This window comes from Periplaneta americana, chromosome 6 (assembly GCF_040183065.1).
Source record: "Periplaneta americana isolate PAMFEO1 chromosome 6, P.americana_PAMFEO1_priV1, whole genome shotgun sequence".
NCBI classification, from domain to species: domain Eukaryota; kingdom Metazoa; phylum Arthropoda; class Insecta; order Blattodea; family Blattidae; genus Periplaneta; species Periplaneta americana.
The window spans coordinates 89,738,357-89,766,332 of record NC_091122.1 but is presented as its reverse complement, the minus strand read 5'-3'; the positions used below and the strand labels follow the sequence as shown (position 1 = coordinate 89,766,332).

General features: G+C 34.5%; 1 protein-coding gene and 1 long non-coding RNA gene across 5 annotated transcripts in view; one reads left to right on the top strand and one right to left on the bottom strand.

The window, feature by feature from the left end:
• The window catches only part of LOC138701476 (uncharacterized), a 44,427-nt gene extending 18,285 nt beyond the window's left edge, over positions 1–26,142 (top strand). For all 4 annotated transcript variants that reach the window (XM_069828374.1, XM_069828375.1, XM_069828377.1 and 1 more), the window contains exons 4-6: positions 4,839–4,947; positions 18,098–18,177; positions 23,674–26,142. In XM_069828374.1, the coding sequence (XP_069684475.1) occupies positions 4,839–4,947; positions 18,098–18,177; positions 23,674–25,860 (2,376 nt within the window). In that variant the 3' untranslated portion in view covers positions 25,861–26,142. The remainder of the gene's footprint in view (positions 1–4,838; positions 4,948–18,097; positions 18,178–23,673) is intronic.
• Positions 21,638–27,705, bottom strand: LOC138701478 (uncharacterized). The gene is made up of 3 exons (XR_011332600.1): positions 27,595–27,705; positions 26,807–27,100; positions 21,638–24,346 (listed from the first exon to the last, which is right to left on the bottom strand). It is a non-coding gene; the product is annotated as an uncharacterized lncRNA (long non-coding RNA).
• Positions 27,706–27,976: the final 271 nt, after the last annotated feature.

Below are 27,976 nucleotides of genomic sequence, written 5' to 3'. Positions count from 1 at the left end.
ATGATTGCAATAGATGAGAGTAACAGTGGTGCTATCTCTCAGTAATGTTCAGAACGAAGGAGGTAGAGAGAAAAAGAAACAAATTTCTCCTTCTAACAACACCACAGACCAAAATCATGTTCTTATGTTGGCAACATTGTGTATGTAGTTAAATTTGGTGGTAAACGTAACAGCACGGTTCAAAGCTACTGTGGTAATTTTCCAGTGTAGCGAGAATAACTTTCCCACCCATTGGAATATTACCTAACGATTGATCGTTACATTTCATAATGTCTCTTAGCAAATGGTCCACACAGTGAACTGCTACAGCGGGGATCGTCAATGCTTCATCAATGAGAATAATTGATGCTTCATGTGAAAGCTTAGTAGCTCTTTCAGAGTTAGCCGTGATGCAATAAACTGACGAAGATGTTATAGGAACAGGAAGATTACATGACATTTGCCTTACAGTTGTGGAAAATCTCGGAAAACCCCAACCAGTTAATCAGTCTGAGCGCAACTCCAGATTGGCTGGCAAGCTCCGTAGCAGACTGAGCGACACCGATCATTGTTGTTAACTTTTATTCAGTATAGGCCTACTGTACATTGTTAATATTTTTCAAGGAAATTGTCATAGAACGTTATCTCCGAAAAGTATAAATTTTTGCTAAGAAAATCAGTGCTATTGTTCTGAATCACACTGAAGTGTTTGTAAGAATAAATTTGCTACATATTGTAAAAATATAAAAAGTTTGTCTTCATAAACAAATGAGCAATCATTAAATAAACAACGGTATCTACCTTTTTTTTCTTTCTCCTGTAAAGTTGCATTTAATGGAATTAACATTGTCTGACTCTAAGCCCTCGATCTGTTCTCAAAATGTTGTCAGTCTTTTACATTTCGAAATGGATTATGCACTACACTTTATATAAACTTAATTGAGTAAAAGTACCCTCCAATAAAAAAACGCTTCAAATAAAAGTTGTAGTTATTTAGATGAAAGTAACAAACTCTTTTCACTTCACATTGCAAACTTGGTTGTGAACAACAGTTAAACATCGTAATAAATAGGTGCAAAGCATACTTTCATTATTTGAACCACGGCCTTTTCTGTAGGTCTACACAAAGCCCCCCCATTACTGACACTATTCAGGACCTCTAACTCTCTAATGAAGCCTTCTATACCAGCTAACTTGCTATGACTTCAAAAATATAGTATCATTAAAGACAGCAGTAATTAATAAATCAAATTAATATACTACAAAATTTCTTTTTAAATAAGATAAGATTAGATAAAGTAAATTTAACAATAAAAAAAAAAATTCACGCACCAATACTTGAACCCTAGCCCTCTGTGTAGATGTCCAGTACGCAGATCACTACACTACTAAACAGTGTAATTCAGTCACAATAACAACGATAATATTTAAAATTCTGCATCACATAAAATGGCGTTGATTGAATGAAACCAAAGCCTTCTTGATATGCATTAATCATGTTCGGAATATGTATGATGGGGTTTTCCGAGATTTTCCCCAACTGTAACGCAAATGTCAGGTAATCTTCCTGTTCCTATAACATCTTCGTCAGTTTATTGCATCAAAGCTAACTCTGAAAGAGCTACTAAGCTTTTACGTGAAGCATCTATTAAGAAAGTCTCATCATATATATTCCGAAGTGATACAGTGTTAAAAGTTGTGTAATCAAGATGTATACATTTTTTGCGAAACACGTACTGATGGCATCATGAGTGTTATTTGTTTTTTTATTTTGTTCCAACAACCGACGAAAATAATTCACATCTTTGCTTGACAAAAAGAAATGTTGTTTTGTGAACAAAATATTTCAATTTACTGGGAACCATAGCAGCATTACTGAGTTTTTTACCACACACAACACATTCGGGGATTGAGCATGATTTGTCACCACTTTTAATTTTAATTTAATTTTAATGAATTTTCGCGTCACACTTTTCACCTTGCGGAGGCACACCAGTGTGCTGTAGCATATCGGTTGCGGAGCACTGCTTTAGCCCACAGTGAATTATAAAAGAACAAAGTATCAGACAAACTGGCGTATACAGATTCTGCTGTATGTTTCACTGAGACACATTTTAATTAATCGCACTAGCTTATTGGGAATACCAAATTCAATAAGTATATTAGGCCTATATAACATTTCTCTCTTAACTGAGTCATATGCCATTTTGATATCCATGAATAACTGATGAATTGTGCCTTTATACTCCCATTTTTTCACCAATATCTGTCAGATACTAAAAATCTGGTCAATAGTTGGTCTATTACGCCTAAAATCACATTAATGATCCACACTAATTTCATGTACATGAGGATTTAAGAAACAACTGAACTACAAAATCTTGAATTTGAGATACAGTGCATCAAACATTTTAGATCTGGTATAACAGCATTGCACAGAACGACATTGTATTTGTTGGAAATAATATTTTGCCTGGAGAGAGATGTATTATTAAGGATTGAATATATACAAGAAGTGACATAATGTACAGTAGCGTGCAAATTAATCCGAACACGACATATTTTTACATTTTCTGTCATTGTTGGCCTCACAGCTGCTCATACCGCTTTAATTGACATCTGTAGTACGTGTAATTCCATTGTTGAAGGTCTGTCGTTATTATTTTTTTTATAATATGTGACATTTTGCCTGTCGTTTTGTATTTATAAGCATTTCAGTTGTGTTGAAGACTTAATACTGCAATCCTGTGTACATTCTGTCGTCTTCACAAATGGATACAGCTCCACGAAAACGGTCTAAAATTATAACATTAGCAGAGCATTCTTCTATGACACAGAGGCAAATTGCTGCAGAATGTCACATCGGTTTGGCTACTGTTAATTCGATCATAAAATGATACAGGGAGACTGGATCCATCACACCCCAGAAAAAAGGAAACTGTGGCCGGAAAAGGAAGACTTCACCTGCAGATGATCGTTTAATTGTCAGGAAAAGTAAATTAAATCCTAGACTAACTGCTGTCGACTTAACCCGCGAGTTAATGGCTACCACTGGGGCGAATATTCACGTCACAACAGTGTGGCGTAGGCTTTTGGAAGTTGGATGAAGGGCTCATAAGCCTATTAAGAAGCAACTGCTAACCCCTGTTATGTGCAAAAAACGCTTAATGTGGGCAAAATTACATCAACACTGGACAGTGAATGACTGGAAGAATGTACTTTTTTCCGATGAGTCTCATTTCGAGGTCCATGGCCACCGTGTTTCTTACGTACGGAAAGGATCCGAAAGAGTAACAGCAGCTCATCTCCAACAAGCACCCAAATACCCCCCTAAAGTAATGTTTTGGGGTTGTTTTACACATGAAGGGCCTGGAGCATTAATACCTATCAAGGAAATGATGAATTCTGACAAATATATTCACTTATTGGAAACCAGAATTGTACCCCAGCTGCAAAAATCATTTCCGGATGGCAGAGGTGTGTTTCAACAAGACCTGGCACCATGCCATACGTCTCGAAAAACTACAGAATTCTTCAACAAGAAGAATATTCAGGTACTCTCCTGGCCAGGCAATTCACCCGACATCAACCCCAATGAGAACTTGTGGTCAATTTGCAAAAGAAGAATGCAAAAAATGGATTGTTCTACAAAGGAGAAGATGATTTCTGCCCTCATTGGTGTATGGTTTCGCGATGAAGAAATGAATATTTGTGGGAAATTAGTGGAATCCATGCCAAATCGTCTCAGAGTTGTTATTAGGAACAAGGGAGGCCACATAGATTACTGAGGTATGTCTTAGATCCTTTTTTTATCCCATTTGAATGTTTTTGCATAAGTAATTACGTTGTTCGGATTAATTTGCACGCTACTGTACATTAAGTTTAAGTTCTTATTCCAGGAGACATCTCAGTTATTGAAACCATCCATGAAGTTATATTTTATTTCACTACAAACAATGACAATCTACAGTTTAAGATCGTCTTAAAGCAGGATCCCCTCCTCCCAACATATTGGTGATCAGAAATTAAACAATTAAAACCCTATTCTCTTTTCTCACTGTCCTCCCCTTCCCATTTACCTTTGACATAAAAGAAAATTTTAAATATCTTCCACAGCTGGGCTTTTACACTCTTGTGGACTGAGAGCTGAACAATAGTAGTATGGTGCAGTGAAGTCTTTTTTCCAGTTAAAATCTATATTCTTTGTCAGCTTATATCTCTGTGACCACTTACTGAAGGTCAGTTTTCTTAGCAAAGTAAAATATTAACCAATGGAAAAGCAGCAACTATGATTTGTATGTAAACTTCCTGGAAACTAAAACAATTTTTTAAATGCTACAAAAACAATAAGAATTGGAAAAAAATAGTTTTTAATGATTACAAAAAAGACATACTGGTATCAGACAAAAAAAAATGCAACCTAAAAATTGCACATTTTGTTGTGTTATATCATAAAATTCATTACTGTATTAAAAGGCATCATTTTAAAAGTTAAATAAAATAATTACATTTCATCAACTTCTGCCCTCTAATAAGTTGTTGTTTAGTTAACTGTCCGAAGACAGGTTTGAACCTCAAGTAACACCAGTAAGATATCACTCATGAGGCAACTAAGCCAGGAGATAATGAGATAGGGTGCATATGTCTCTTAGAGGTTATTGATCCAGGGTCCCTTATTCAATCAAGTATTCAGAATCATTCCAGCTCCATCTATCCACCGACGGTCACCCTCAGCCTCAGGGTTTTTAGGCTCATTGATGAAAATATTATATAATAATCAAATCAGTATTAATGTTCAGATTTTAAAAAAAGGTAGAAATGAATTTGTTTAGCCGACTGTTTTTGTAATTTTATTTCAGACTGTTAAGACATCTCGAGTAAGAAACACTTATGGCAGTAGAAGTGACTTCCATAATTCTTTGTTTGGTCAAAAGGAGGCGTCAGGAGAAAAGTCTGCTTGTCGTTTAGGTGAGTGGTACAGTTTACGATATTTTCTGATCTATTTCGATTTATTTGTGAAACGCAATGACTGTATAATTGTAGCTTTAGAATTGATTACGTAACTATTTGTTGTAAGATTATTTGCTGTATCATAAGAACAAATTACATCGCATAAAAGTGATCAAGTGCTTAGTTAGGGTGAAAAAGTTGCAGGTAATTATAAGCTCTAAGATGTAAGCCGGAATTAAAAGGGAAAATTATAGAATACGTAATTAATTAAAATTATTTAGAAATATGAGTCGCAAGTTACAACATATTGAAAACTTGGGTGAAACATCAGGCATACAAGGCAGCAAACAATTTAGGCTGTCTTAATGATTCATTATGACATAACAAATATTTGAAGAAAGAAACAAAGCATTTATAAGTCGATCATAAGACCAATCCTCTCATAAGCAACTAAGACATGTCCCGAAACTAGTAAAACTAAACAATTCGGAAAATACCGGAATAAGTACTCTAAGAAAAATAGCCAGGAAAACTAGGCTTCGTATGAAATCCAAAATATTGAGAGAGCAGTGCGGAATCCAGCCAATAGAAACATGCATCACAAGAAGAAGACTGGAATGGAATGAACAGGATGTCAGAAAATAGGATAGCCAGAATTGTTAAATACAACATTCCAGCTGGATGAGAATTCTGGCTGTCTCACAAGAGATGCCTCTATTCTTTACCATTATATACAGGTTAATAATCTAAATTGAGAAGAAGAGTTACTTAAAAACTTACTTATGCTGTTAAAGTGCTGGAAATTGTCACCAAACAGTTTGATTTCACTATCTGAAATGGAGTTGTTTCTGCGTGTATTTTGTACAGTATGTGCAACATCACATAATTTGAGTTAATGTTAAGTACAGTAGAATCCCTCTTATACGGCACCAAAGGGACCAGGCTAGTTCCGGAGACGAGATTTTGCCAGATAATTGATTAAATACCGGTATATACAAAAAAAAAGTTCATATTTCATGGTGCCAAATGTTAAAACTGCAGCCATGTGAAGCTTATTTCTCTATCACTTGCTCATAAAACATAAGAACAGTGTGAATTTTCATTATTAAAACATATCACACAACACAAATAATACAGTAATTTTAAGTTCGAATATTCACTGAAAATTGAAGTTCGTGTGAACTTCCTAATGTGGCAACACTGACATCCCGAACATAACTAAATAAATATAAAAACTGTGTGGATTTTCTTTATTAAAACAGATCACACATTACAAACAATACACTAATTTTAGGTTCGAATATTCACTGAAAATGAAAGTTTGTGCGAACTTCCTAATGTGGCAACACTGACGGCCCAACCATAATTAAATAAACATATAAACTTTTTTTTATTAAAACACATCACACAACACAAATAATACACTAATTTTAGGTTCGAATATTCACTGAAAATGAAAGTTCGTGCGAAGTTCCTAATTTGGCAAAACTGACTGCCCAGACTGTGGAAATGTGACAGATTGAAACTTTTTTTTTTTTGTTTTTTTGCCTAACCAGAAGTGTCGTTGTTTTGATATTGCCGGTTATTTGGGTGCTGGATACGAGGGATTTTACTGTACTTGATTGAAGGTAGTTAAGGAAATATTTTTCATGTATGTAGAAAGAGAGGCGGAAGACGAGTTGCAAGGTCTGAAAACCACATCTCTGCACTTATGCAGTGTCTTCTGGAATAGTAACTAATAAAAACAGAAATATAATCTAGCTTGGAGATATCAAATTATGTCACACTCTGCTTCATCTAAAGAAAATGTTGTAGGTGAACATTTTCTGTGCTTATTTACTTTCCAACAGTCCAATACTGTTTAATGTCATGTTGTATGATATCTCAATACAGTTACCTACAAACATAAAAATTAGTATTTATGCAGATATCACCATCTGGTCCACACACTTTACTCCAGAAGTTGTCGGAAGCAGATTACAAATGACTTTAAATATCATTTCTAAATGGGTCTCAAAATGGAATCTCACAATTTCTTCAAAGACAACTGAATAAACAGTTCTTACACGAAGGTACTCTAAAAAACTGTCGCCAACTTTAGCTATAAATAATGAGCAATTAGCATTCAATAGAAATCCCACACTTCTTGGCATCACACTAAATGGAAAATTATTACGGAAATACCATATATGTAACATTGTACAGTCCACACCTGTGGAGTAATGGTTAGCGCATCTGGCCGCGAAACCAGGTAGCCCGGGTTCGAATCTGGTTGGGGCAAGTTACCTGGTAGAGGTTTTCCCTCAGCCCAATATGAGCAAATGCTGGGTAACTATCAGTACTGGATCCCGGACTCATTTCACCGGCATTATCACCTTCATTTCATTTAGACGCTAAATAACCTGAGATGTTGATACATTGTCGTAAAATAACCTACTTAAAAAAACAGTGTACAACAATGTATGAAAAGACTTAACCTGTTGAAAATTATAGCAAGTAGACACTGGGGGATTAGACACCTTAGTCATGACTCATGAGTAGTGTGATCAGACGTCCTCTTTTGTCCGGACATGCCCTCCTTTTTAGGCCTTTGTCCAGGGTCTGGGCGGATTTTTAAAAAATCAAGAAATGTCCTCCTTTTCGTAATTTGTATGCCTGATATTTTGAAATTATCTGCTTTGACGCAATTTCAAGCAATAATGTTATATAGTTACTTACCGTTTTCAAGTAATTTGCCTGTAGGTGGCAGCAGCATCAATGGAATATACTCTTTACCAGCGGTCATAACTCCCTTTGCTGCTCCTTGTTATGGTCGTTGCTCAGAGGTAGCTAGCAAATCGAGGTGCGAATGTATATCTAAATAGATATTTTCTGTTCTCTTTAATTTCATTATAGTTCCCATCACTTTCATATGTAGCTAACTGTAAAATCATTATTATTAAGTTTCTTCATAATTATTTTGTAATAAAATAGATATTAACATACTTTTAATATGATATAAGCTTAAATCTGTCCTGTAAATATTTTGTAATGAAATAGATATTGACGTAATTTAAAATATAATATAAGCCTAAGCCTAAATCTGTCCTCTTTTTTCGAACAATGTCCTCGTTTTTTTAAGCTTTGTGTCCTCTTTTTTTTGATGTGAATCTGGTCACCCTACTCATGAGGAAATTCTAACTTGCATATATCAGAACAGAATTAACATATGAATGTGAAATATTGGGGAATACAGCACATTCAAATGTAGTGAAATTGATAACAATACAAAACTCAGCACTAAGACTTTGCTTCGGATGTCTCAAAACAACGCCTATCAACTCTTTGGAAATTGAATTGAATGTTGAACCTCTTACCTATCACATACAAAAAAGAAAACTCATAAAATTAAAAACAAAACTACAATTAACATCACCACGACATCCACTACATGCATTGAATCCAGACCCCAAAGCTCCAAAAGAGTCCTTTAGATATGCAATCAGTCAAGCACCCACCATAATGAATACAAACAGTATAGCAAAGGTCCCAGTGACTCATGACATAGCTTCCTGGGAATGGAAGAAACCAAGAGCCTTTCCATCTCTACCAAGCAACAATACAAAACAAACCAACAGTGAAATATTAAAGGCAGAAGTACTTGAGATGTTCAACGAAATATATAAGATCACTTTCATATAATACAGATGGATCATTATCTGAAAATGGCAAGTCTGAAGCTGGAAACTACATTCCATCAACACATGAAAAGTATTTCATACCATGCTCTTTTGTTTCAAAGCCTTGGCTTATGCAGCTCTCCAATACTGCAAAGTTTCTCATTATAGACAGGTGTGCATATTTACAGACTCAAAAAGAGCCCTTCAAACAATAATCGAATATACACCAACTGCTTACGCTTTCAGAGTTGAACCTATTGTGCAATTAATAAATCTGCTTTCTAAAAATGGTAAATTTATCACCTTTCAATGGATACCAGGCCACTGTCTAATGCGAGGTAACGAGATAGCAGATGAAATAGCAAAACCTGCATCAAATATTAATAAAACTAACATAATTCAATTTAAAACCATTTCAAATTTAATCTCTTAAACATTAGACACAACTATCAACAATATACCCCTAGTAGAAACATCAACAACCAAATGTCTTGGTTTGCATATTAATAATACATTAAATTGGAAAAATCATATTAAAGAAATAACCCCGAAACTTAGTTCAGCATGCTTTGCAGTTAGGTCGTTACAATAATTTCTAACCAGCAGTATCTTAAAAACAATATATTTTGCCTATTTTCATTCCATTATGTCCTATGAAATAATATTTTAGGGGAATTCTACAGGTAGTAAAAATATATTCTTATTACAGAAAAGAGCAATTACAATAATAGTTGGAGGAATCGTGTAGATTATTAAAAAAAAATTAGAGATCTTCTGACCTTAACAAATCAGTACATATACTCTTTAATAAATTTCCTCTTATGCAATAAAGAAAATTTTCCAACTAATTCAGCCATACATAATATAAATACCCGAAAAAAGAATGATTTTCATATGTCATCACCAAATTTATCATGCTATCAAAGGGGAGTATGTTACATGGCGATAAAAATTTTCAATAGCCTTCCTGAAGACATTAAGAATCATAACCAAAACCCTGCATTATTTAAGGTAAAACTAAAAAATTACTTAATATCTCACACTTTCTATTCTGTAGATGAACTCTTGACATTTCATAGTACTGTGTAAATATTTTAATACCGTACTATTAAATGGTAAAACTTATTGCATTGTATATCTATCTACCTATCTATCTGTCTGTCTACTTACCTACCTTCCTACTTACCTAAACCTTTTACCAATACCATAACCTACAGATTCTCGTGACAGAATAATAAATAATATTCATAACATGATAAATAAGCAATGGACAGAAGATTGGTTAAGTGGACAAACAGAAAGAGCAGTATGGAAAATTTTGAAACTACACAATAATATTAAAATCTACTGTAATATTCCCAGACAGGTACAAACTTTTGCTGCATGGGCTAGAATTGGACACCTTGTTACAAAAGCTTACCTGCATTGCTTTAAATTAACAGAGTCACCGCTATGTAAAAAATGTTTAACAGAAGAAGAAACAATAGAACACATCCTACTTCAGTGTAATAACACCAACACTAAACTGCAGGAAAGAATGAAAACCACTTGTTACATGAAATTCTCACCAATCCACAGCTCTGGATAATTGCATATTTGATTTACAGTGGACATCGTGTAATCAGCTTATAGCTGGACACATGTATTAAGAAGTAAGATATTTACTTTCTATCAAGTGCTCATACGTATCTATTGGAAGAAATTATTGGCATCTATGACTTCTGAAAAAAATTCACATGAAAGAAATCGTATCTTTGTTGTACTGGTCCAATGTGCTTAAACACATCACTCATGTCACCTTTGTTTGGGACACATTTTGCACTTCATAATGCACTTACCACGTCTGTGCTTGATGTGCCTACATAATTATCTCTATAATGCAATAATTTTTAATAGTTTCACATTATAACATTAAAACAACTAGACTCAGGACCAGCTCGAATGATGGGTCGTCTGCTAACACTGAGCTGAGAGAGCTATCTGTTATGCTGTTGCCATGTATTCTTGAGATGCCTTTGACTAACTGACACCTCACTTTTGTTGAGGTGTGGCAATGTCACGTCTCTAGTCTTCTGTTTGTCTTGGTGTCTGCTTGTGCACACTATAAAATATAAACACACTTTAAATATTATTTTCCTTGTCTGTCAATGCAAAACTTGCCACTTTTCTCTTCCTGGATCCATTACCACTTTCCAGTTTTCTAAATTGGATAAAACTCTATAAAAACTGCATAATAAGCAACAACTCTCCTATGAACTGCACACTCGAAATGCTTGTTAAGGTGCATCTACACAGTTCAGTTTTCCATGTGTGTACTCATGCAATCTGGGAAGAATATTGAAAGAATAAAGTTTAAAATGTGCATTCAATTAAGATGCGTCAAGATTTTACGTCTACATAGTGCACTGTTTTGAATGTCATCTTCACTACATATATAATTATATTAATTAATATTAAATATCAATCTTGCATGCATTGCTTGAATGCTTAAAGTTGAAAGAAAAATTGAACCGTGTAGATGCACATTTACAGAATGATGCTCTTGACTGATTGGGAAGAAATCTCAACCCCCAAAGCATGCACTATCTCCCTTATGTGTGTTATGTAATTCAAAATGAACCCATGAACTTAGAACATTTAGGAAGATGTAGAACCCTGCAAAAAGAAGATTCTATGCCTCAAAAATATTGGAGTGCAAGATAACTAATGGCATCATTGTCAACGTTTGACATTTGAACACCAACAGCAACAACAACAACAACATATCCCTTGTGCATCCATCACAAAACCTGCTTCAGAGCTAGTTCCTAGTCTAATGATTCAAGACGAGTCCTTGCCAATGTTTATGCTTTGACATTGGTGCAGTGAAATTCGACGAGAAAGTTGTCCTCTTTTATGGATGAAGCCAACATGAATCTATCTGTGGTATGAGTTGCGCTTCCCTTAACTCTCCATGAACTATCACTTTGGTTTTGGATACAGTTGAGTACAACCAACTGTATAGACAGTGAGCATAACTTAAAGCTGAAATATGCAGTGATGCTGCATATATTTTCGGATTCCTCATAGAAAGGGGAAGTAAAATTGTGTTATTTTCAATAAACAAATGGGTCTAATTTATACTTTTTTTCCCTTGAGTAAGTACCATAGAATCTGTTAATAAATATAGTTCATGTTCCTTATTGTGGTCAGTTTTGTTTTCAGTCAATTTTTATATGGAACTTCTATAAAATTTTAATGTAATTATTTTTTATATTTAATTAGAATGTACTGATTCTATCAATTACAAGCTATTTTAATTTTAAATGATTTATATTTTGTCAGAGTTCTGCCTCCATTCTCTTTTAAGTATTAATTTAAATTAATACATAGTACTTCACTGTATAACATTGATCTCAAACTTACACTTTTGCAGGGCCATTTGTTTATTTGTAGGATCAGTAATTTTAAACAAAAAATAATGTAACAATAGTAGTGCTCTTTAAATAATATTTTTAGTGTTAGGTTTTTAACAGATGATTTGGACATTGTTCAAAAGTGTCTGTTCATAGGGACCCCCATACATGGGGCAGTTATAGCTTTGAAAAATATTGGAGTGCAAGAGTTCAAATGACTTTATTGTTGATTGCCTGACATTAGAAAACAACAACAACAAAAATATGGGACAGTTTTGAACATATTAAAGAATTAGTTCTGACTTAATTTACGTTTCAGATATATGCAATTTCTGCAAATATACAATTTCTGCAAATATACAATTCTGAAGTGTTTATTAAGCAATGTCTTATAGTTCTGTGCTATTTAAAGTTCAACATATTGATAATGGATGTGAATAAAAAATGTAAATAGAAAACTGTTCCAAGGTGCCCCTTCTTGCCCTAATGAAGAGAAAACCAATTATATTCGCAATATTTGGAACTTTTGTTACATTCACTTCAGAAAAAAAAAATCATCCAATGATTTCATTCTCCATGTATCTATGCAATTGTTTTTTTTTTATTCACAAAACTCTTCAAACAATTCATCGGAGTTATCAAAATTCTGAAAATAAAAGAGACCTGCAGCAACTTCAAAGACACAATGCTGGATTTTATCTCTGTACATTACTGGATCAATTAGACCCTTGTTGAAAATTATATTGTGGGTGAAAAAACCTAGATAACCCTCAAATTATACAGGGTATTTCAAAAGTGATAGTCAAAAATTTAGGTATGAGAAATAAAAACGAAAAGAAGCAAAGTTCCAGTAAACATGGGTCCGCAAATTAACTGTTCAGAGATAATGCCATTTTTTTGCTGGTTGGGGCCATCAGTGAACCAAGTGCCTGGATACGGTAAAGTGGCAACATTCATACTTTGTATGTATGGCACACACTCCTCATCCGATTTTCCTTCTAATTGTGAGACAGTATCTAAACAGACGATATGGTGAACAGTGGATAGATAGAGCAGGACCTGTACCTAGATCACCAGATTTAAATTCCTTGGATTTTTGTGTATGAGATTATGCAAAAAGCCTAGTTTACACAACAGAGTCCACAACTGTGGAGTAATGGCTAGTGCATCTGGCTGTGAAACCAGGTGGCCTGGGTTTGATTTCCATTCGGGGTAAGTTACCTGGTTGAGGTTTTTTCCGGGGTTTTTCCTCAACCCAATATGAGCAAATGCTGGGTAACTTTCGGTGCTGGACTCCGGACTCATTTCACCGGCATTATCACCTTCACCTTTCGTCGATCCAAATTCCTGGATAGACGACAGATGCTTCGGAAGGGACGGAATCCACCTAAATCAGAGGGGAGCTGCAGACATGGGATCCCTCTTCGCGCGGGTAGTTACTACAACATGGCGTGGCGGGATCGAGGATCCATCAGCTGGCAGTGGCACCGAAGGACCATCAGCCGACGGCGGGGGCGTGGGACTACCGGCGGTCAGCGGGGGTGAGAGTCTACCAGCGGGCGGAGGGGTCGAGGGACTACCAGTGGGCGGTGCGGTCGAAGACCTATCCGCGGGCGGTGTAGACCTGCAGTGACGGCGAGGTGCCACGGGGATTCAGAATGTTCAAGTAAGGACAGGCCTACTAAGACTACTACCGGTTAATTGCCGAAGTATTAGAAATAAACTTATTCCGTTTTGGAACTTGGTCGATGTTTATAATCCAGATGTAATAATTGGGACGGAATCATGGCTTAGAGAAGACATAAATGACTCGGAAATTTTTAGGTCGGATTATAGAGTCTTCAGAAAGGATAGAAGTGAAAAGGGAGGGGGAGCTTTCGTTTGTACTAAGATAGAAATAAGTACCAATCTTCTGTGGATACATGAGGAAGTTGAAATATTGAATGTTCAGATAAGAAATGGGCGGGAAACCTTAGATGTAATAGCATGTTACAGACCACCCAGTGAATTAAACAACTTAACTTTGCACAAACTAAATGAATATCTTAATACAGTATCAGAAGACCGAAACGTAGTAATTGCTGGGGATCTAAACCTCCCGAAAATTAACTGGAACGGGATTTCAGGTACAAATTCAGATGCACAGACCCTTGTTAATGAATTGATCTGGCGTAAAGATTTCACGCAGGTAGTAAATGGTCCAACGTGTGACAATGCCCTCTTAGATGTTTACCTACTAAGACCTGTCTCTCTCTTTGTCAACTCTGAAAGTCTTCATAAAATAAGTGATCATAATAGCGTCTTATTAGAAATCTTCTGGGAAAACACAGTAAATCCGAGGTCAAGTCCACTGTCTGTCTGGAATTTTAACAAAACCGATGTCCATGAATTACAAACGTTTCTACGACAAAAGCATGATGACTTTCTAAGGACGGAAGGAAATATGGAAAATGTGTCGCATAAATTTAAGAGTATAATTTTCGAGGCATTAGTAAAATGTGTACCTTCTAAAATAATTAAGAAAAATCCGGACCCAGAATATTACACTAATTATATTCGCTACTTAAAGAAAAAGACAAGGCGCGCATTTAGCAAACGTAAACGAAGCCATGAGCATTGGGAAAAATATATCGAATTAATTAAGAAACTTGAGTGTGAAAAAAGGTTAGCTCAGGAAAATTTTCTAAAAACTATTTTAAAAGAAGATGAAAGTAACAATTGGAGACAGTTTTATAATTATGTACGCAGGAGAAAAGGAAAAAATGAAGGAGTAGTGCTTTTACGAAATCAGAACGGAGAAAGTATAACTGATGACAAAGAAAAGGCCGAGTTATTAAATTCCTATTTCATTTCGGTTTTCAATAATAATAATAATAATCCCGCTGATACGAGTGGTTGTGTCACAGACCGTGAATGTGAACCAAATTCGACTTTCAAAATAACTTCCAAAGGGGTTAGAGAGAGAATAACGAAATTAAAAAATCGATATTCTCAAGGACCAGATAGTATTGCTACAGAGATTCTTAAATTAAGTTCCGAGGCCATAATTCTATACTTAATGCGTATATTTCATGTTTCCATAAACAATGCAGCTATTCCATGTGACTGGAAATCAGCTATAGTGGTACCCATACATAAAGGTGGAAATAAATTAGATGTCAGAAACTACAGACCGATTAGCCTTACATCTGTCGTATGTAAAGTCATGGAGCATTTGATATCGGATTATATTCGTCATGTTCTAAATGCGAAAGACTGGTTTTACAACCGCCAGCATGGTTTTAGGGAAGGCTTCTCATGTGATAGTCAAATTACGTCGCTGGTTCAGGATCTAGCTGAAGAGGTAGATAGAGGCGGAAGAATCGATGCAGTTGTGATTGATTTTTCCAAAGCATTTGATTTGGTGCCACATGATATATTAATAGATAAGTTAAGTAGGCTAGGAATAGATAAAAGAGTGGTGCTATGGATCCAAGAATTCTTAAAAGGTAGAACCCAGAGAGTTAGAGTAGGTCATGAAATATAGGAAATTGGAAATATAAGTTCAGGCGTGCCACAGGGCAGCGTTCTGGGTCTATTACTCTTTATAATATACGTAAATGACCTATGCCAGGATATTACATCAAATGTGAGGCTATTTGCAGACGACTGCATTATCTATAGAAAGATTAGAAATAATTCAGATGTAGATGCTATTCAAACAGACTTGAATAAAATTTATAACTGGGCGTTAAAGCATAGGATGAAAATAAATGGTTCTAAAAGTAAATCTATAACATTTTGTAAAACCCGAGAGGAAACTAGTCTTAATTACGAATTCAGTGGTGTTGTAATTCCGCAAGAACAATGTTGTAAATACCTAGGAGTGTATTTAAACTCCAAACTTTCTTGGGGAGAGCATGTTGATAATGTTACAGGCAAAGCATGGAGGGCACTTCACTTTATTATGAGAATCTTGAGAAAGGCTAGCCCCAAATCGAGGGAAATAGCATATCTAACGTTAGTGCGACTGTTAATGGAATACGGAACTACGTGTTGGGATCCCTATAGAATATATCAGATAAATTCCTTAGAAAGAATCCAGTATAGGGCAGCTAAATTTGTTAAAGGTAAAAGAGAAGATGGAAACGATACGATAAAAGAACTTAAATGGGAAACTTTGGAAAACAGACGTAGGAAAACTAGAATAACATCATTGTATAGAGCACATCTAGGTCAGAAAGCATGGGTAGACATAACGGCTCGGTTAGAAAAGCCAACGTACTATGGTAGGAACGATCATGATTTTAAAATCAAATGTAGGAAACAGAAAACGGATGTAGGTAAATTCTCATTTTTAAATAGAACTATAAATGATTGGAATGACCTACCTGCAGCGGTCTTTGAGGGCTGTCCTTCCTTAAGGAGATTCAAGAATAATTTAAGGAGTTGTGTATAAAGTGAAAATTAAAATTAAGGTGATATTCAACATTTAATTTTTTAAGGTGACATGTATTTATCTAGCCTGACGAGTTTACTTCCTTGGTTTGAATTGTAAATTATTTAAAAATAGTGTGTAAGAGGGCCTTAGACTAGAAATGTTTAGCTTAAATGTAGTTCTGTTTATAAGTATGCATAAGGATGTATTTATTTGACTTATTTGAACTGTTGTATCAGTGAAGCGAGGTGAGTCAGTGAAGTTATGGTTTTACAGTGCAGTGAACAGTTCCGATCAGTGATAATTTATAGCGTCAATGAAATGTGTTCTAAAGTGTCAGTGAAATGTGTGCTAAAGTGTCAGTGAAATGCGTCATAGTGCCACTACAGGGAATGAGATGAGAGTAAAGTGAAAGACTATTGAAACTTATGTAGGACCTATACATAATTATGTAGGTTGTGTTGTAAAATTAGGTATTTTATTTTATGTTTTATTATTATTGTGTTAAATTGTATTGTGTATAAAATTGTATATGTGTTGTAAATTGTATTGTGTATTGTAAATTTTATTGTGTATTGCTTATTTTATTGTGTATTGTTAATATTGTATATACCACTGCCACCGGGTGCTTGCCCACTTGCAGTGTAAATAAATACATACATCTCATTCAGATGCTAAATAACCTAAGATGTTGATAAAGCATCGTAAAATAACCTACTAAAAAATACACAACAGACATCATCACACCTGAAGAATTGCAACACTGGATTGTAGATGTCTTCCAGCAAATGAAGAATGACCCAGTATTGCTCAAGTGCATTCAGGTCTTTGCAGAGAAGACTAGACAGGTACATTCAAGTGCATGGTCAGCATTTTCCAACACCTGCTATAAAATTCTTCACTTAACATGTTCATACTATACGTACCTTGTTTATCCACTAACTTTACTGTTGTTCAAACAAAAAAGTTTCTTTTGTGTATGTTTAATCACGTTTCTGTGGTGTTGAAATCAAAATTATTAATTTTATTGTCTCGTGATTGATCACTGCTTTTGTTGCAATTATTACTTATTATGCAGCGGGCCCCAACTGGCACAAAATGACATGTTGTGGACCCATGTTTACTGAAACTTTTTTTGCTTCTATTTGTTTTATTTTCATTCCTAAATTTTTTACTATAATTTTTGAAACACCTCGTACACCGGGGACAGAACAACTAGAGGCTTCAATGACGTCACTACAGAAGTGTCCACACACAGCAGAATTGTTCGTTGAACTACAAACTGAAAACTTTGACCACTTACTTTCACTGATCCAGCTGTGTTGAACTTCCGTTCAGAAAATATTTTGCAGATGAATGGTACCGTACCTGCTAGTGCGGGAGAAGGGAGTGGTCGGACTGCTTAAAAGTAACGGCCTCCAAGCTTCTAGATGTTCTGTCCCCGGTATATGTTCATTCCACTCGACTCTCCTTTCTTTCTTTTTTTCCTTTTTAACAGTGTCATCTGTTTTTGGTGTACTACATTGCTGTCCTTTTGTTTGATTTTTTTTACATTGTTTAGTCTTTTTATGCCCGTTATTTTTCTTAATGTATTCATCTCTTGTTGATGAAATTTATTGAGTCTTGGTGGTGTCAGGTCTTTGTCTAATATCTTCACTTAAATTTAACTGTAAATAATCACACTAAATTATTTCTAGGTTCACAGAAAAAGGAGAACTTACAGCAAATGAACCTGACACAGCCTAGTCAAGAAGTGAGAAGCTGGAAAATCAACAAGGTATGTTACATTTCGTGTTGATAGGTATCATCGTTTTCTTTCTCTGTTCACCCTACATTTGTAACAAATTTTTAAAGAATAATCTTGTTCTGAAAAAAGATGGATAGAGGACTATATTGTGTTGTCGTTTTATCACAGAGTTGTGCTGAACTAGGAGCTAGTTGTGCACGAATACCAAACGTAGTGGTACCACTTGTACATTCTTTGACACGAAAAATGGTCGCTCTCCTGTGGTGTGAATTTGTTAAGTGTCATTTGGTTTATCGCGAGATTCACATGGGGAAATACAGTCAACTCTGGATATAGTGAACTCAGTTATAGTGAATATTCGGTTATAGTGAACGTAAATCGTTGATCCTGACCCGCATACATTAAAAAGTACAGTAGTGGCAAAAAAACCCGAACCAACCCTTGTAGCTGATTTCGGAGCCTTGTTCACTTAGAGCATGATAGACTGGTAACAACTAAGAGTTTCGTGGTTCGAATTCTGCCTGGGAAGGAAACATTTTTTGTTCCTTATTCAATACTTTTCGATTGCAGCGATATTTTACTACTTAATTAACTTATTCCCAGAACATGAATTTTACCAGCAATCGAAAAGTATTGGGAATAAATTTGAATAAGGAACAAAAAAAAAGTTTCCTTCCAAGGCAGGATTAGTTACCAGTCTATTGTGCTCTGGGTGAACAAGGCTCTGAAATTAGCTACAAGGGTCGGTCTGGTTTTTTTTTGCCATTACTGTACATTAGTATTTCCATTTATAGTGAACCCTCACTTCGGTTATAGTGAACCTAAAACTAGAACTTTCCCAAGAAAATATAATTTTAAAATGGCCAAAATTGTAATTTAGGAAACCCTTTGTCCTATAAACTTCCAAAATTGTGTTCAGAACAAGATGTCAAACCTTCTACGCCTTAAGTGCATTGAAAGACAAAGGATTCATTCACCTTCCTGGACAGTTTGAAACATTGTAAAGAGAATAGTGTACGCAGTGAGGGATAAAGGAAGAATTAGTTCTGATTCCTTTAAAAGAGGTTATTAGAAGAATATGAAGAGAAAGTGTTTCCTTTTGTAAAAGGAAGTAGAGTGATGACCAAAGGGTAAATACAAGAAGGATTACAGTATAATGGTCCACAATCCTTCCTTCCACATCTTTGTAAAAGTGAACCCGGGGTAATTCCAAGGCCGAGTACACAGTAGCATACCTCTAGTGGGAAGAGGTGCGAAATCGGTCAGAGCCATGGCCAGATTAGATTCAAGTTTCGAACTATGAACATCAGGATGTCGAAGCGTAAAGTGTTTAAGTTGGAAGATAAAGAGAACATTAGTACTGATATTGAACGTGGTCTGACCCAAACGGGCATTAACTGTATGTATAGCAATGTCAGTAGTATAAAAACAGACACTTTGGTTTTAGTGAACCTCGGATATAGTGAACAAAATATACTGGTCCGCAGAGGTTCACTATATCCGAAGTTGGCTGTATTACCATCGAGGTCTGATGATGAAATCAAGTCATAGCTGCGATGTATTTGTATGTTACGAAACGACATATTCTCTACGAAGCTTTTATGGCTTAGAGATAGAGCTCTTTCTTCTCGTTACAAAGACCGGACTTCGAATCTCTCTCTGTGTAAAATGCATGCGTGTAAACAGCGCACACGATGATTCCTGACTATTCTGAGATGGGACTGAGTCTCTGAACAGCAATCAATTTCTGTGTCAGAGGGTGTACAACAGGAACTGGGAATGCTGAACCTATTATAATATAACAGTAATATACAGGATGATTCATGACGATTATGCCTGTAACATATCTTTCACAAGTTCATAATGATTTTTCGTCATAAAATTTTTCAAAGGTTAGCATATGCAGCTTCGAAAGTAAACCATACTGTAATTTTAGTTCATTGATAGTTCGTTTTGCATTGCACTTAAGGTGCTTCGTTATAGTGCAGAATTCTGACTATTCTTGGTCTTACTCAATCTAGGAACTTTTATTTCGAATACTGTAATTTTCTTCTTTTTAATCACAGCTTTGACACAATTTTTAGCATAACTTTGTGTAGACATCTTCCAATCAAAAGACCATCCTTTGATCTTGTATTGATGTTTTTTATTTCCAATATTTCGCTCATGTAGAAAAAAATAAGTTTTGTATCCTGAATCCAATTGCACAAAAATATGATATAATTCATTATAAGTAAATTCACCTGCAGTTTCCACAAATTATCAGCATTGTGTTCCACAAAAGTATGTTGTACAATTTTATTGTATTTTAATACTCCATATGTACAAATTACAAGTGACATTACTACTTTTCTGTTCCACAAAAGTATTAGCAGAGTGGGTAGAATAGAAAGTGATGTTACTTTCTCTAGTTCAGTGGTTTGTCATTGAGTGGCGCTAGCTCTGTTTTCCGACCGCAGTTTCAGGAACGCTACTCGAGAGAATGCAAAAGGTTTTTAAAAATAACCCATTAGATAAGAATGTATTATAGAGTATGTTAAATATTTTACTTATTTAAAAATGTAATATTACTACATTAACAAATTGTGAGTTATATAATACACCCCTGAATAGTAAATAATCAACTGAAAACTGGAACTTTGTGCTGGCTTTAGCAAGAAGTACGCGAAAAAGTACAGCTTTGCATTACAAAAGTAAGCATTGACATGAAATTGTAGTTTTTTTTATACACAAGAAAGAATATAATATAATAAATGAGACACTATATTTTCACCAAGAGTTTTTATTTATTATTTACTTACTAGTTTCAGTTCTATCTGGTTTATACATAATTCAGGGGGAACAAGAAATATTACATGCAACTTAGACTAACAAATTAATCTTCGATATTATATTTATGCCAATGGAAGTTTTGATCTTTTGAGATATCTAGGTTATTTTGTGTTTTCTAAAATTAAAATAATTTCGTAACACTGTATTAAGTAGTTGTATGCTACTTATTGGAGAATATCAATTTAATTGACTTTTCTATGAAATCTATTACTTTCTCATATGCTTGATTAGAAACCTTTTATGATGTGGAACGTAATAAACAAAATTAATGTAATATAATTGTCAACCAGAGTAAGCTGTACACACAAAGCAGCATTATACTGTACTTGTGTTACTGAAATAACTTTTATGTTAATTACGACTGAAGTGCTGTTATTAAAAATAAAATAATTAATAATTAAACATGTACATTTAATGAAGTAGAAGCTAGATGCTTGTGATTTTCTGTTTATTTTAGTGATATTTGTTTTGGGTGTGGGTTCCTGTTCTCAAATTGTTTCTTAAGAAGAGCCCCTGTACTTACTCTGAAAGGTTGTTGTGACGATCACTGGAACACTTTGTATATGAATGTACATAGGAACTTGATAATCCAAACAGATTGTGGAAAGGGATCGTTCATATTAGCGAATCATTCTGATTACTGGGTCTTTTTGAACGGAAAAAAAAAAAAAAAGACTTTTATGATTAAAAAAGAGACACTTTTATTTTATGTGTATAATACAGGGTGATTCACGAGGATTTAGCGTCCTTTATGCAGCTTATTTCCGAAGACATTCTGAGCAAAAAAATGTCATATAAACATTTGTCCTAATCTGAATATTTTCAAAGTTGCATTAATTTGAAGTGGTTAGTAAAATACCTTTTTTCTTTAGTTTTAAGGGTAAAAAAAACATTACAAATTTGAGAATGAACTTTTCAGAAGTGTCATTTCTTTAATTGGCTAGTGTTCTCAAGCTAAAAATGTGTTGTTAATTGTTTTGCACAGATTTTATTTTTCAATTTTTAACCAAGAATGACATCATTCTTTACAGTTTAATTATACATCCTAATGTACAGTCTCAAGGAATTTACGAGAGTGGCGTAATTTGTAACAGTTTGTGTGATAAATGCGTAACAAAATGTAATTTTGTAGTTAAAAATCGAAAAAAAAATTCTGTACGAAGCAATCATGGAATTCACAACACATTTTTAGCTTCAGAATACTAGCTAATTAAAGAAATGATACTCCTGAATAGTTCATTCTTTATCTGTAATATTCTTTTACCCTTAAAACTGAAGAATAATGGTATTTTACAAACAACTTCAAATTAGTGTGATTCTGAAAATATTGAGATTAGGACAAATGTTTATATGACACTTTTTGCTCAGAATGTTTTCGGAAATAAGCTCTGTAAGTGGTGGTAAATCCTCGTGAATCACTCTGTATATTATACAATACGTATATGTACTGGTATGGCAAAACATGCCAAAACCTTCCTTAATACATTTTGTATTTACTTACTACATAATTTTTTAATACTGCCTTAACTACACCAGAATAAATAAATAAATAAATAAATAAATTGAGCTTTTGATCGAATACACAACCTCACATACGTCACAGCAACATAATTTCATCACTGTCTTTGCTGTTTTCTTCAGCCCATTGAAGAGTTATGTTCAAGGCTTTCACTGCTTCCGAAGCAGACACTTTCGTAGTGAGGTTCATGTCATCATTGTCTTCTTCCTTCTCAGCCTTGTTGTTGATAGCTTGCACGATTTCCTCATCATTAAAGTTTCTTGGTGCTGTATCGCATCGTCACAACCTCCCTCTTGAGCCTCATCTTCAGTGATGATCTTGTTGTCTTGTGCCAACTTGAGTAAAAGTGGGCAGAGACTAACCTCGTTATGCTGATTACTGGGAATGTCGTTATCTGACACCAGCTCTGGAGAAAGATTTTTCCACAACTTTCGTATCAAGTGTGATGAAACAGATGACCAGCAGTTCGCTAAAGTGTTTTCATGTTTGAACAAGTATACAGTAAGAAGGAGGTGGGAGGAGTGGGTCTCTCGAGCCCATTTGGACTATTGCGTCCTTCAGTTTACCGAGTGTTTGGTTGATAAGAGTCCCTACTGTATATACAGAATGTAACAGAATTAGTGTACTTCTTATATTTTGACTTTAATGTTTTGTAATTTTTATTACAAATATGCTTAGGGGAGATAAGGAGAACTTTTATTTCTGTTGAGTAGAGGAGAGAAAAGCTTGCCTTCTTTTATACATGGATGGAACATAAGAACAAGAAAATGCATTTCATTTAATTCAGGAAATATTTGAGTCTAGATGTTGAGTTTTTATTGTAGGAAAATTGGTTCCTTATTTTTGAACTGATGTGGCATACTATCATTTACAATCAGACCAGCTTACCTTGCTAGGTTATACTTATGTTCTTCTCTTAGCAATCTCTATAATTCGAAAATGACTTATGAAAAAAGTATTTCTATAGTTTTAACAGTAAAAAAATAAGTATGTAAGTATTTTAAGCTTGTATTATTTTTGCACAAAGAAACCTTTAAAGAGAAGTACACCAATTTTCTTACACTTCAATGTTTGCAATTTTGTAACAGCTTTTATAACTTGCAAAACATGGCCATTCTCCCTCTCTTTCATAATCTCAGAATTAAATAATGCTTTAACTCCTCTTTCTCTTTCAGTCCAATGAAGTTGAACAGAGTAATGCTGAAAAAAAACAACAAATGACTGCATATAAGAAATGCATATCACAAAATAAGGAACGTGAAGTTTCAAGATTTGGAGCTAAGGATTTTCGACACAATACTCCAAAGACTAAAGGAGGCGGTGTAATATCTAATAAAGTTCCAGAAGCACCTATTCTTATTATGTCCAGCAGTTCAAACAAATTTCGTCGATTCACACAACACAACAAAGATGAGAATATTAAGATTGGTACCGGTAGTGAATTTATTCGATCAGTAGGAAGCAACAATGTGCTTACTAGATCTGACAGGTCAGAAAAATCTACTAGTTCTATGAGTATACCACAGGTACAGACACATTTGAACTCAAACTATTTTGAAGTACCTCTAGGTTTCACTGGATTAAACAAAGATTGTGTTCAGAAGATTGAAATGTTTTCAGCATCGGATTCCAAAGAAGAAAAATTTAACAGTGAAATAAAACCTTCGAGATTAGTCGAAAAATTTAGATCAAAACATTTCGGAAGTGAAACTAAAGGAGAACGAAATGATTTTGATAATCCAGAATCATACAGTTGTGTAGAAAGGAAGAGGAATCCAACACAATCCAACAATTTGTACAGCAAGATACCAAAATATGAGCATGAGATGTTGCAGGGGTCTTCACAATCTGAAACAGAAAGAAAAAAACTTTCAAAGAGGCTAGAATTACATTCTGAGGAGATAAGAACAGTTTGTAATTCAGGAATCTTGAAACCCATCACATTACAGAATTCCACAGAGCTATGTGAAACAAAAGTAAATGAAACAAGTGAGATAGCCACAAGACCATCAACCACAGTTACAATTTGCGATTCTATATTAACACACAAATTTAAGAGTGTTACACATAAGGATTTGGAAAATTGTAAGGTATCTAAGAACAACTTTAGAAGATCTCAATCAACAGAAGAATTAAGAACTACTAACACCAAATTATCCAATGACAGTGTTTCTGCAGAGAAATGTGTTATGAAAAAAGTGACACATGATACGGGAGAAAAGGCATCTGGAGTACCATTGAAAATATTGCATAATTTTGACAGCTCTATAGTAGAATCAGATAGTTCTTCGTATGCGAAAACTGGAAGTTTCAAAGTAACAAAAGTGGATGATAATTCATGTGTCAATGACTTCGATAATATTGGTAATGAAACTACACAGATAAAATTTACTGTTAACAGTAGTATAATTGCATCCTTGAGTGAAAAGTCTAATGTATTTTCAAAGAGTTCTTCATTGCAAAAAAATATTACATCTGACATTGGAGAACATACTGCAGTTCCAACTCAAGTCAATTTAATGTGTAATACTATAATGCCAAAACCAGAAACATGTATATATCCTGTTAATCATCTGAAAATGACATCAAAGGAAAATGCAATTCCAAATTATGAATCAAGTAGCTTATTAAATATAGTTCCCACTCATTCCACACTTCAAGACACATCACTGTTTGCAATTAAGGGTTGCAGGCCTAATCAGACTGTAAATATGGGAACTAGAAATTCTATTACAGTGGCAACACAAACAGATTTAAATGAGCCATCTGGTATTGATGTTGGTTTCATTAATACAGCTTTAAAAAGAGTATTTACTCTTTGTCAATCACATCAGGAAGAAATCAATGCAATAATTCAAAGGCAGTCAAATATTATACATAACGAGATATCAAATATTTTGTCAGTTATCAATGAAAAAGAAAATAACAATTTACACAATCTTATTCTAGAACAGAACAATCAGCCTTTCAAAGTACAGCAAAAGAATAAGTGTAATGCTTCAAAAACATTGGATGATTCAGCTTCAAGTACGCCATTAAGACGGTCATTAAGAATTGCGGCACAGAATATCACACTTACACCTTCTAATACAACTTACAAAACACCTGTTGGTAGCTTCACTAAAAGGGCAGCAAATTTAGAGAACAGTTGTGAAAACACAAAGTCTGGAAGTTCTAATACTGAATTACAGAAGTCACAAACAGAGTACAAACAGTTACGCTACAGCTTTCGCTTTTTAAAAACTCCACAAACATCAAAACAAAGCAGTAAGAAAAAAATTATTTTAAGAACACCAAAAACTACACCTAACCGAGCTTTGTCACAGCGTATACATGATCAGTTACAATCTTTGTATGACTGAAGATTATAAAAAATGAAATACTTTTTATGCAGTTGTATAAAATCAATCATAAATTTATTTGAAATGCATGGATTCTTTCTGGAAACAAAGTACTTCATGTCAGCTTCACTGCTATAGTTTTATTGTAGATTTTTATAATTAAGACTTAAAAGAAGACACACTATGTTGAAAATGTAATTCACTTGTACATACTGTTATGGTTTGGGAGGAGATATATAATTTTGAATAAAACTTTGTAATATTTGTCATGGCTGATTGCATTAAATGTTTTGCACTAGTGTATTTAAACTTGGAATGATTTTAAATATATAGGCCTAATTTACTTCCAGAAACAAGATTATTCCTCTTTTGTTTTTTTTGTTTTTGTTTTTTTTTGTTTTTGTTTTTGTTTTTTTTTTTAAGCAGGTAATTTAAATGAGTATTTGACTTCGACTAATTTTTTATTGTGAAAATCGATTTTACCTAATTATCATTTTTAATCGGTAATGTGAGATAACGTTGAAATGAAAGTTTTAGATTTTAACACAAAAGGATTATGTAATTGCAAAGCAAGTACCAAATATATTGTAATAAGTAATTCACTGGTTTTTTTTATTTAATATCATAAACAGATATAAAAAATAAAATTGAATACGATTTGCTTATTTGTCTTTTTGACCTATAAATCCTCATCGTTAAAGTAATGGTAATTTTTTATTTTTGTAGTTAAAATTAGTTTCTTATGAGTTGAATAAATAGTGACATTTTTTTTATTTTAATTTTGGTGAATTTGTAGACGTGAGTTGCAAGGAGTAGTGAAGTGCATTCCATAACCATTCCTACTCAAATCCCATCCTTACTGTCCTGTGATGCAACCTGTTTTTGACAAATGAGGCTCCAGAGACAGAGTCACAGCAGTGTAACTGTTCCATCAAAAATGGAGGAAATGCCATTTCAGCATGCTGACCTGCATGTGTGAAATGGTGAAGAGGAGATTTGGTCGGTGGAGTTGTCTGACAATCCTCCTGCCCAGGTCATATGGATCCACCAACAAACCACAGGTGTGGTCCTCCAAACAGTGTGGGGGTTGTGTGTAGGCACTGCCATCGTGATCTAATACAGGCCAGCGAATAGGGATTATAAAGAATGGACACTTCGCGTCAGTACCTTTGATGTAGCCGGACTGATTTCAATGACCTTCAAGCTAGCTAAAGCGTGAGATTCTGCTTTCTCCCTAGAGTTGGCGCTGACATCACACCAGCTAGCAGTCGACACAGTGGAAATATAACACATAATTAATACATCTAGGTACATTATGTACTCAAATAAAATAAATTGGATCCATAAAATAATAAATCCGTCATTAACTGTAATGTCTAGACTCTAGAGTTCCTTTATAATGAGAGTTGAGACGTTGACCCCAACAACAATTAAAATATGTAATGATTTGATAGCGCTGAAAATGGAAAAACAAAACTCTTACGAGAAGTAAAACCATATACCTATATTATATACAAATATTAAACGAATTCGATACTTAATTTTATAATGTATTATAATATGATTTATTATATCTGAAATATAAAATATTATTATTACGACTGGTTTGTCACTGAGAAATAAGGGAAAGCTGTTAACTTGAATTTATTTGAAGCAAAGCGTTACTGGATTATGCAATAAGGTAGGCGATGTTTGGATCCTGTGTCTTAAGTCTATTTTCAATTATAATCTTAGTCTCTGCTCGATTACACTAACCTCTAGCGCTTGAAAGTGGAATTAAACGCTGCGCACAAAGAAACAAAACACAGGAAAATTCGCTCAGTGACCATTCTTTATAATCCCTATTCGCTGTACAGGCCGTAAGGCAGACCACGTGACTCGCTTAACAGCTGATCGCGAAAGGCGGTCTTTCAACCATATGAATTAGTTGCAGTGCATGAAGAATAACATATATTTCTCTGAAATGCAGTGTAATTGCGTCAGTAACATTTTAAACAGTGATTGTGAGACACTTGAGACACAATTTACTTGCAATTTAAGGTATAATATTATTTTTGGCGTGAAAATTACGTTGTTGCAGGCAAAGTTCGTATGTGTAATACCTGCCTTTATTTCGATTAAATATTGCGCCCTTATG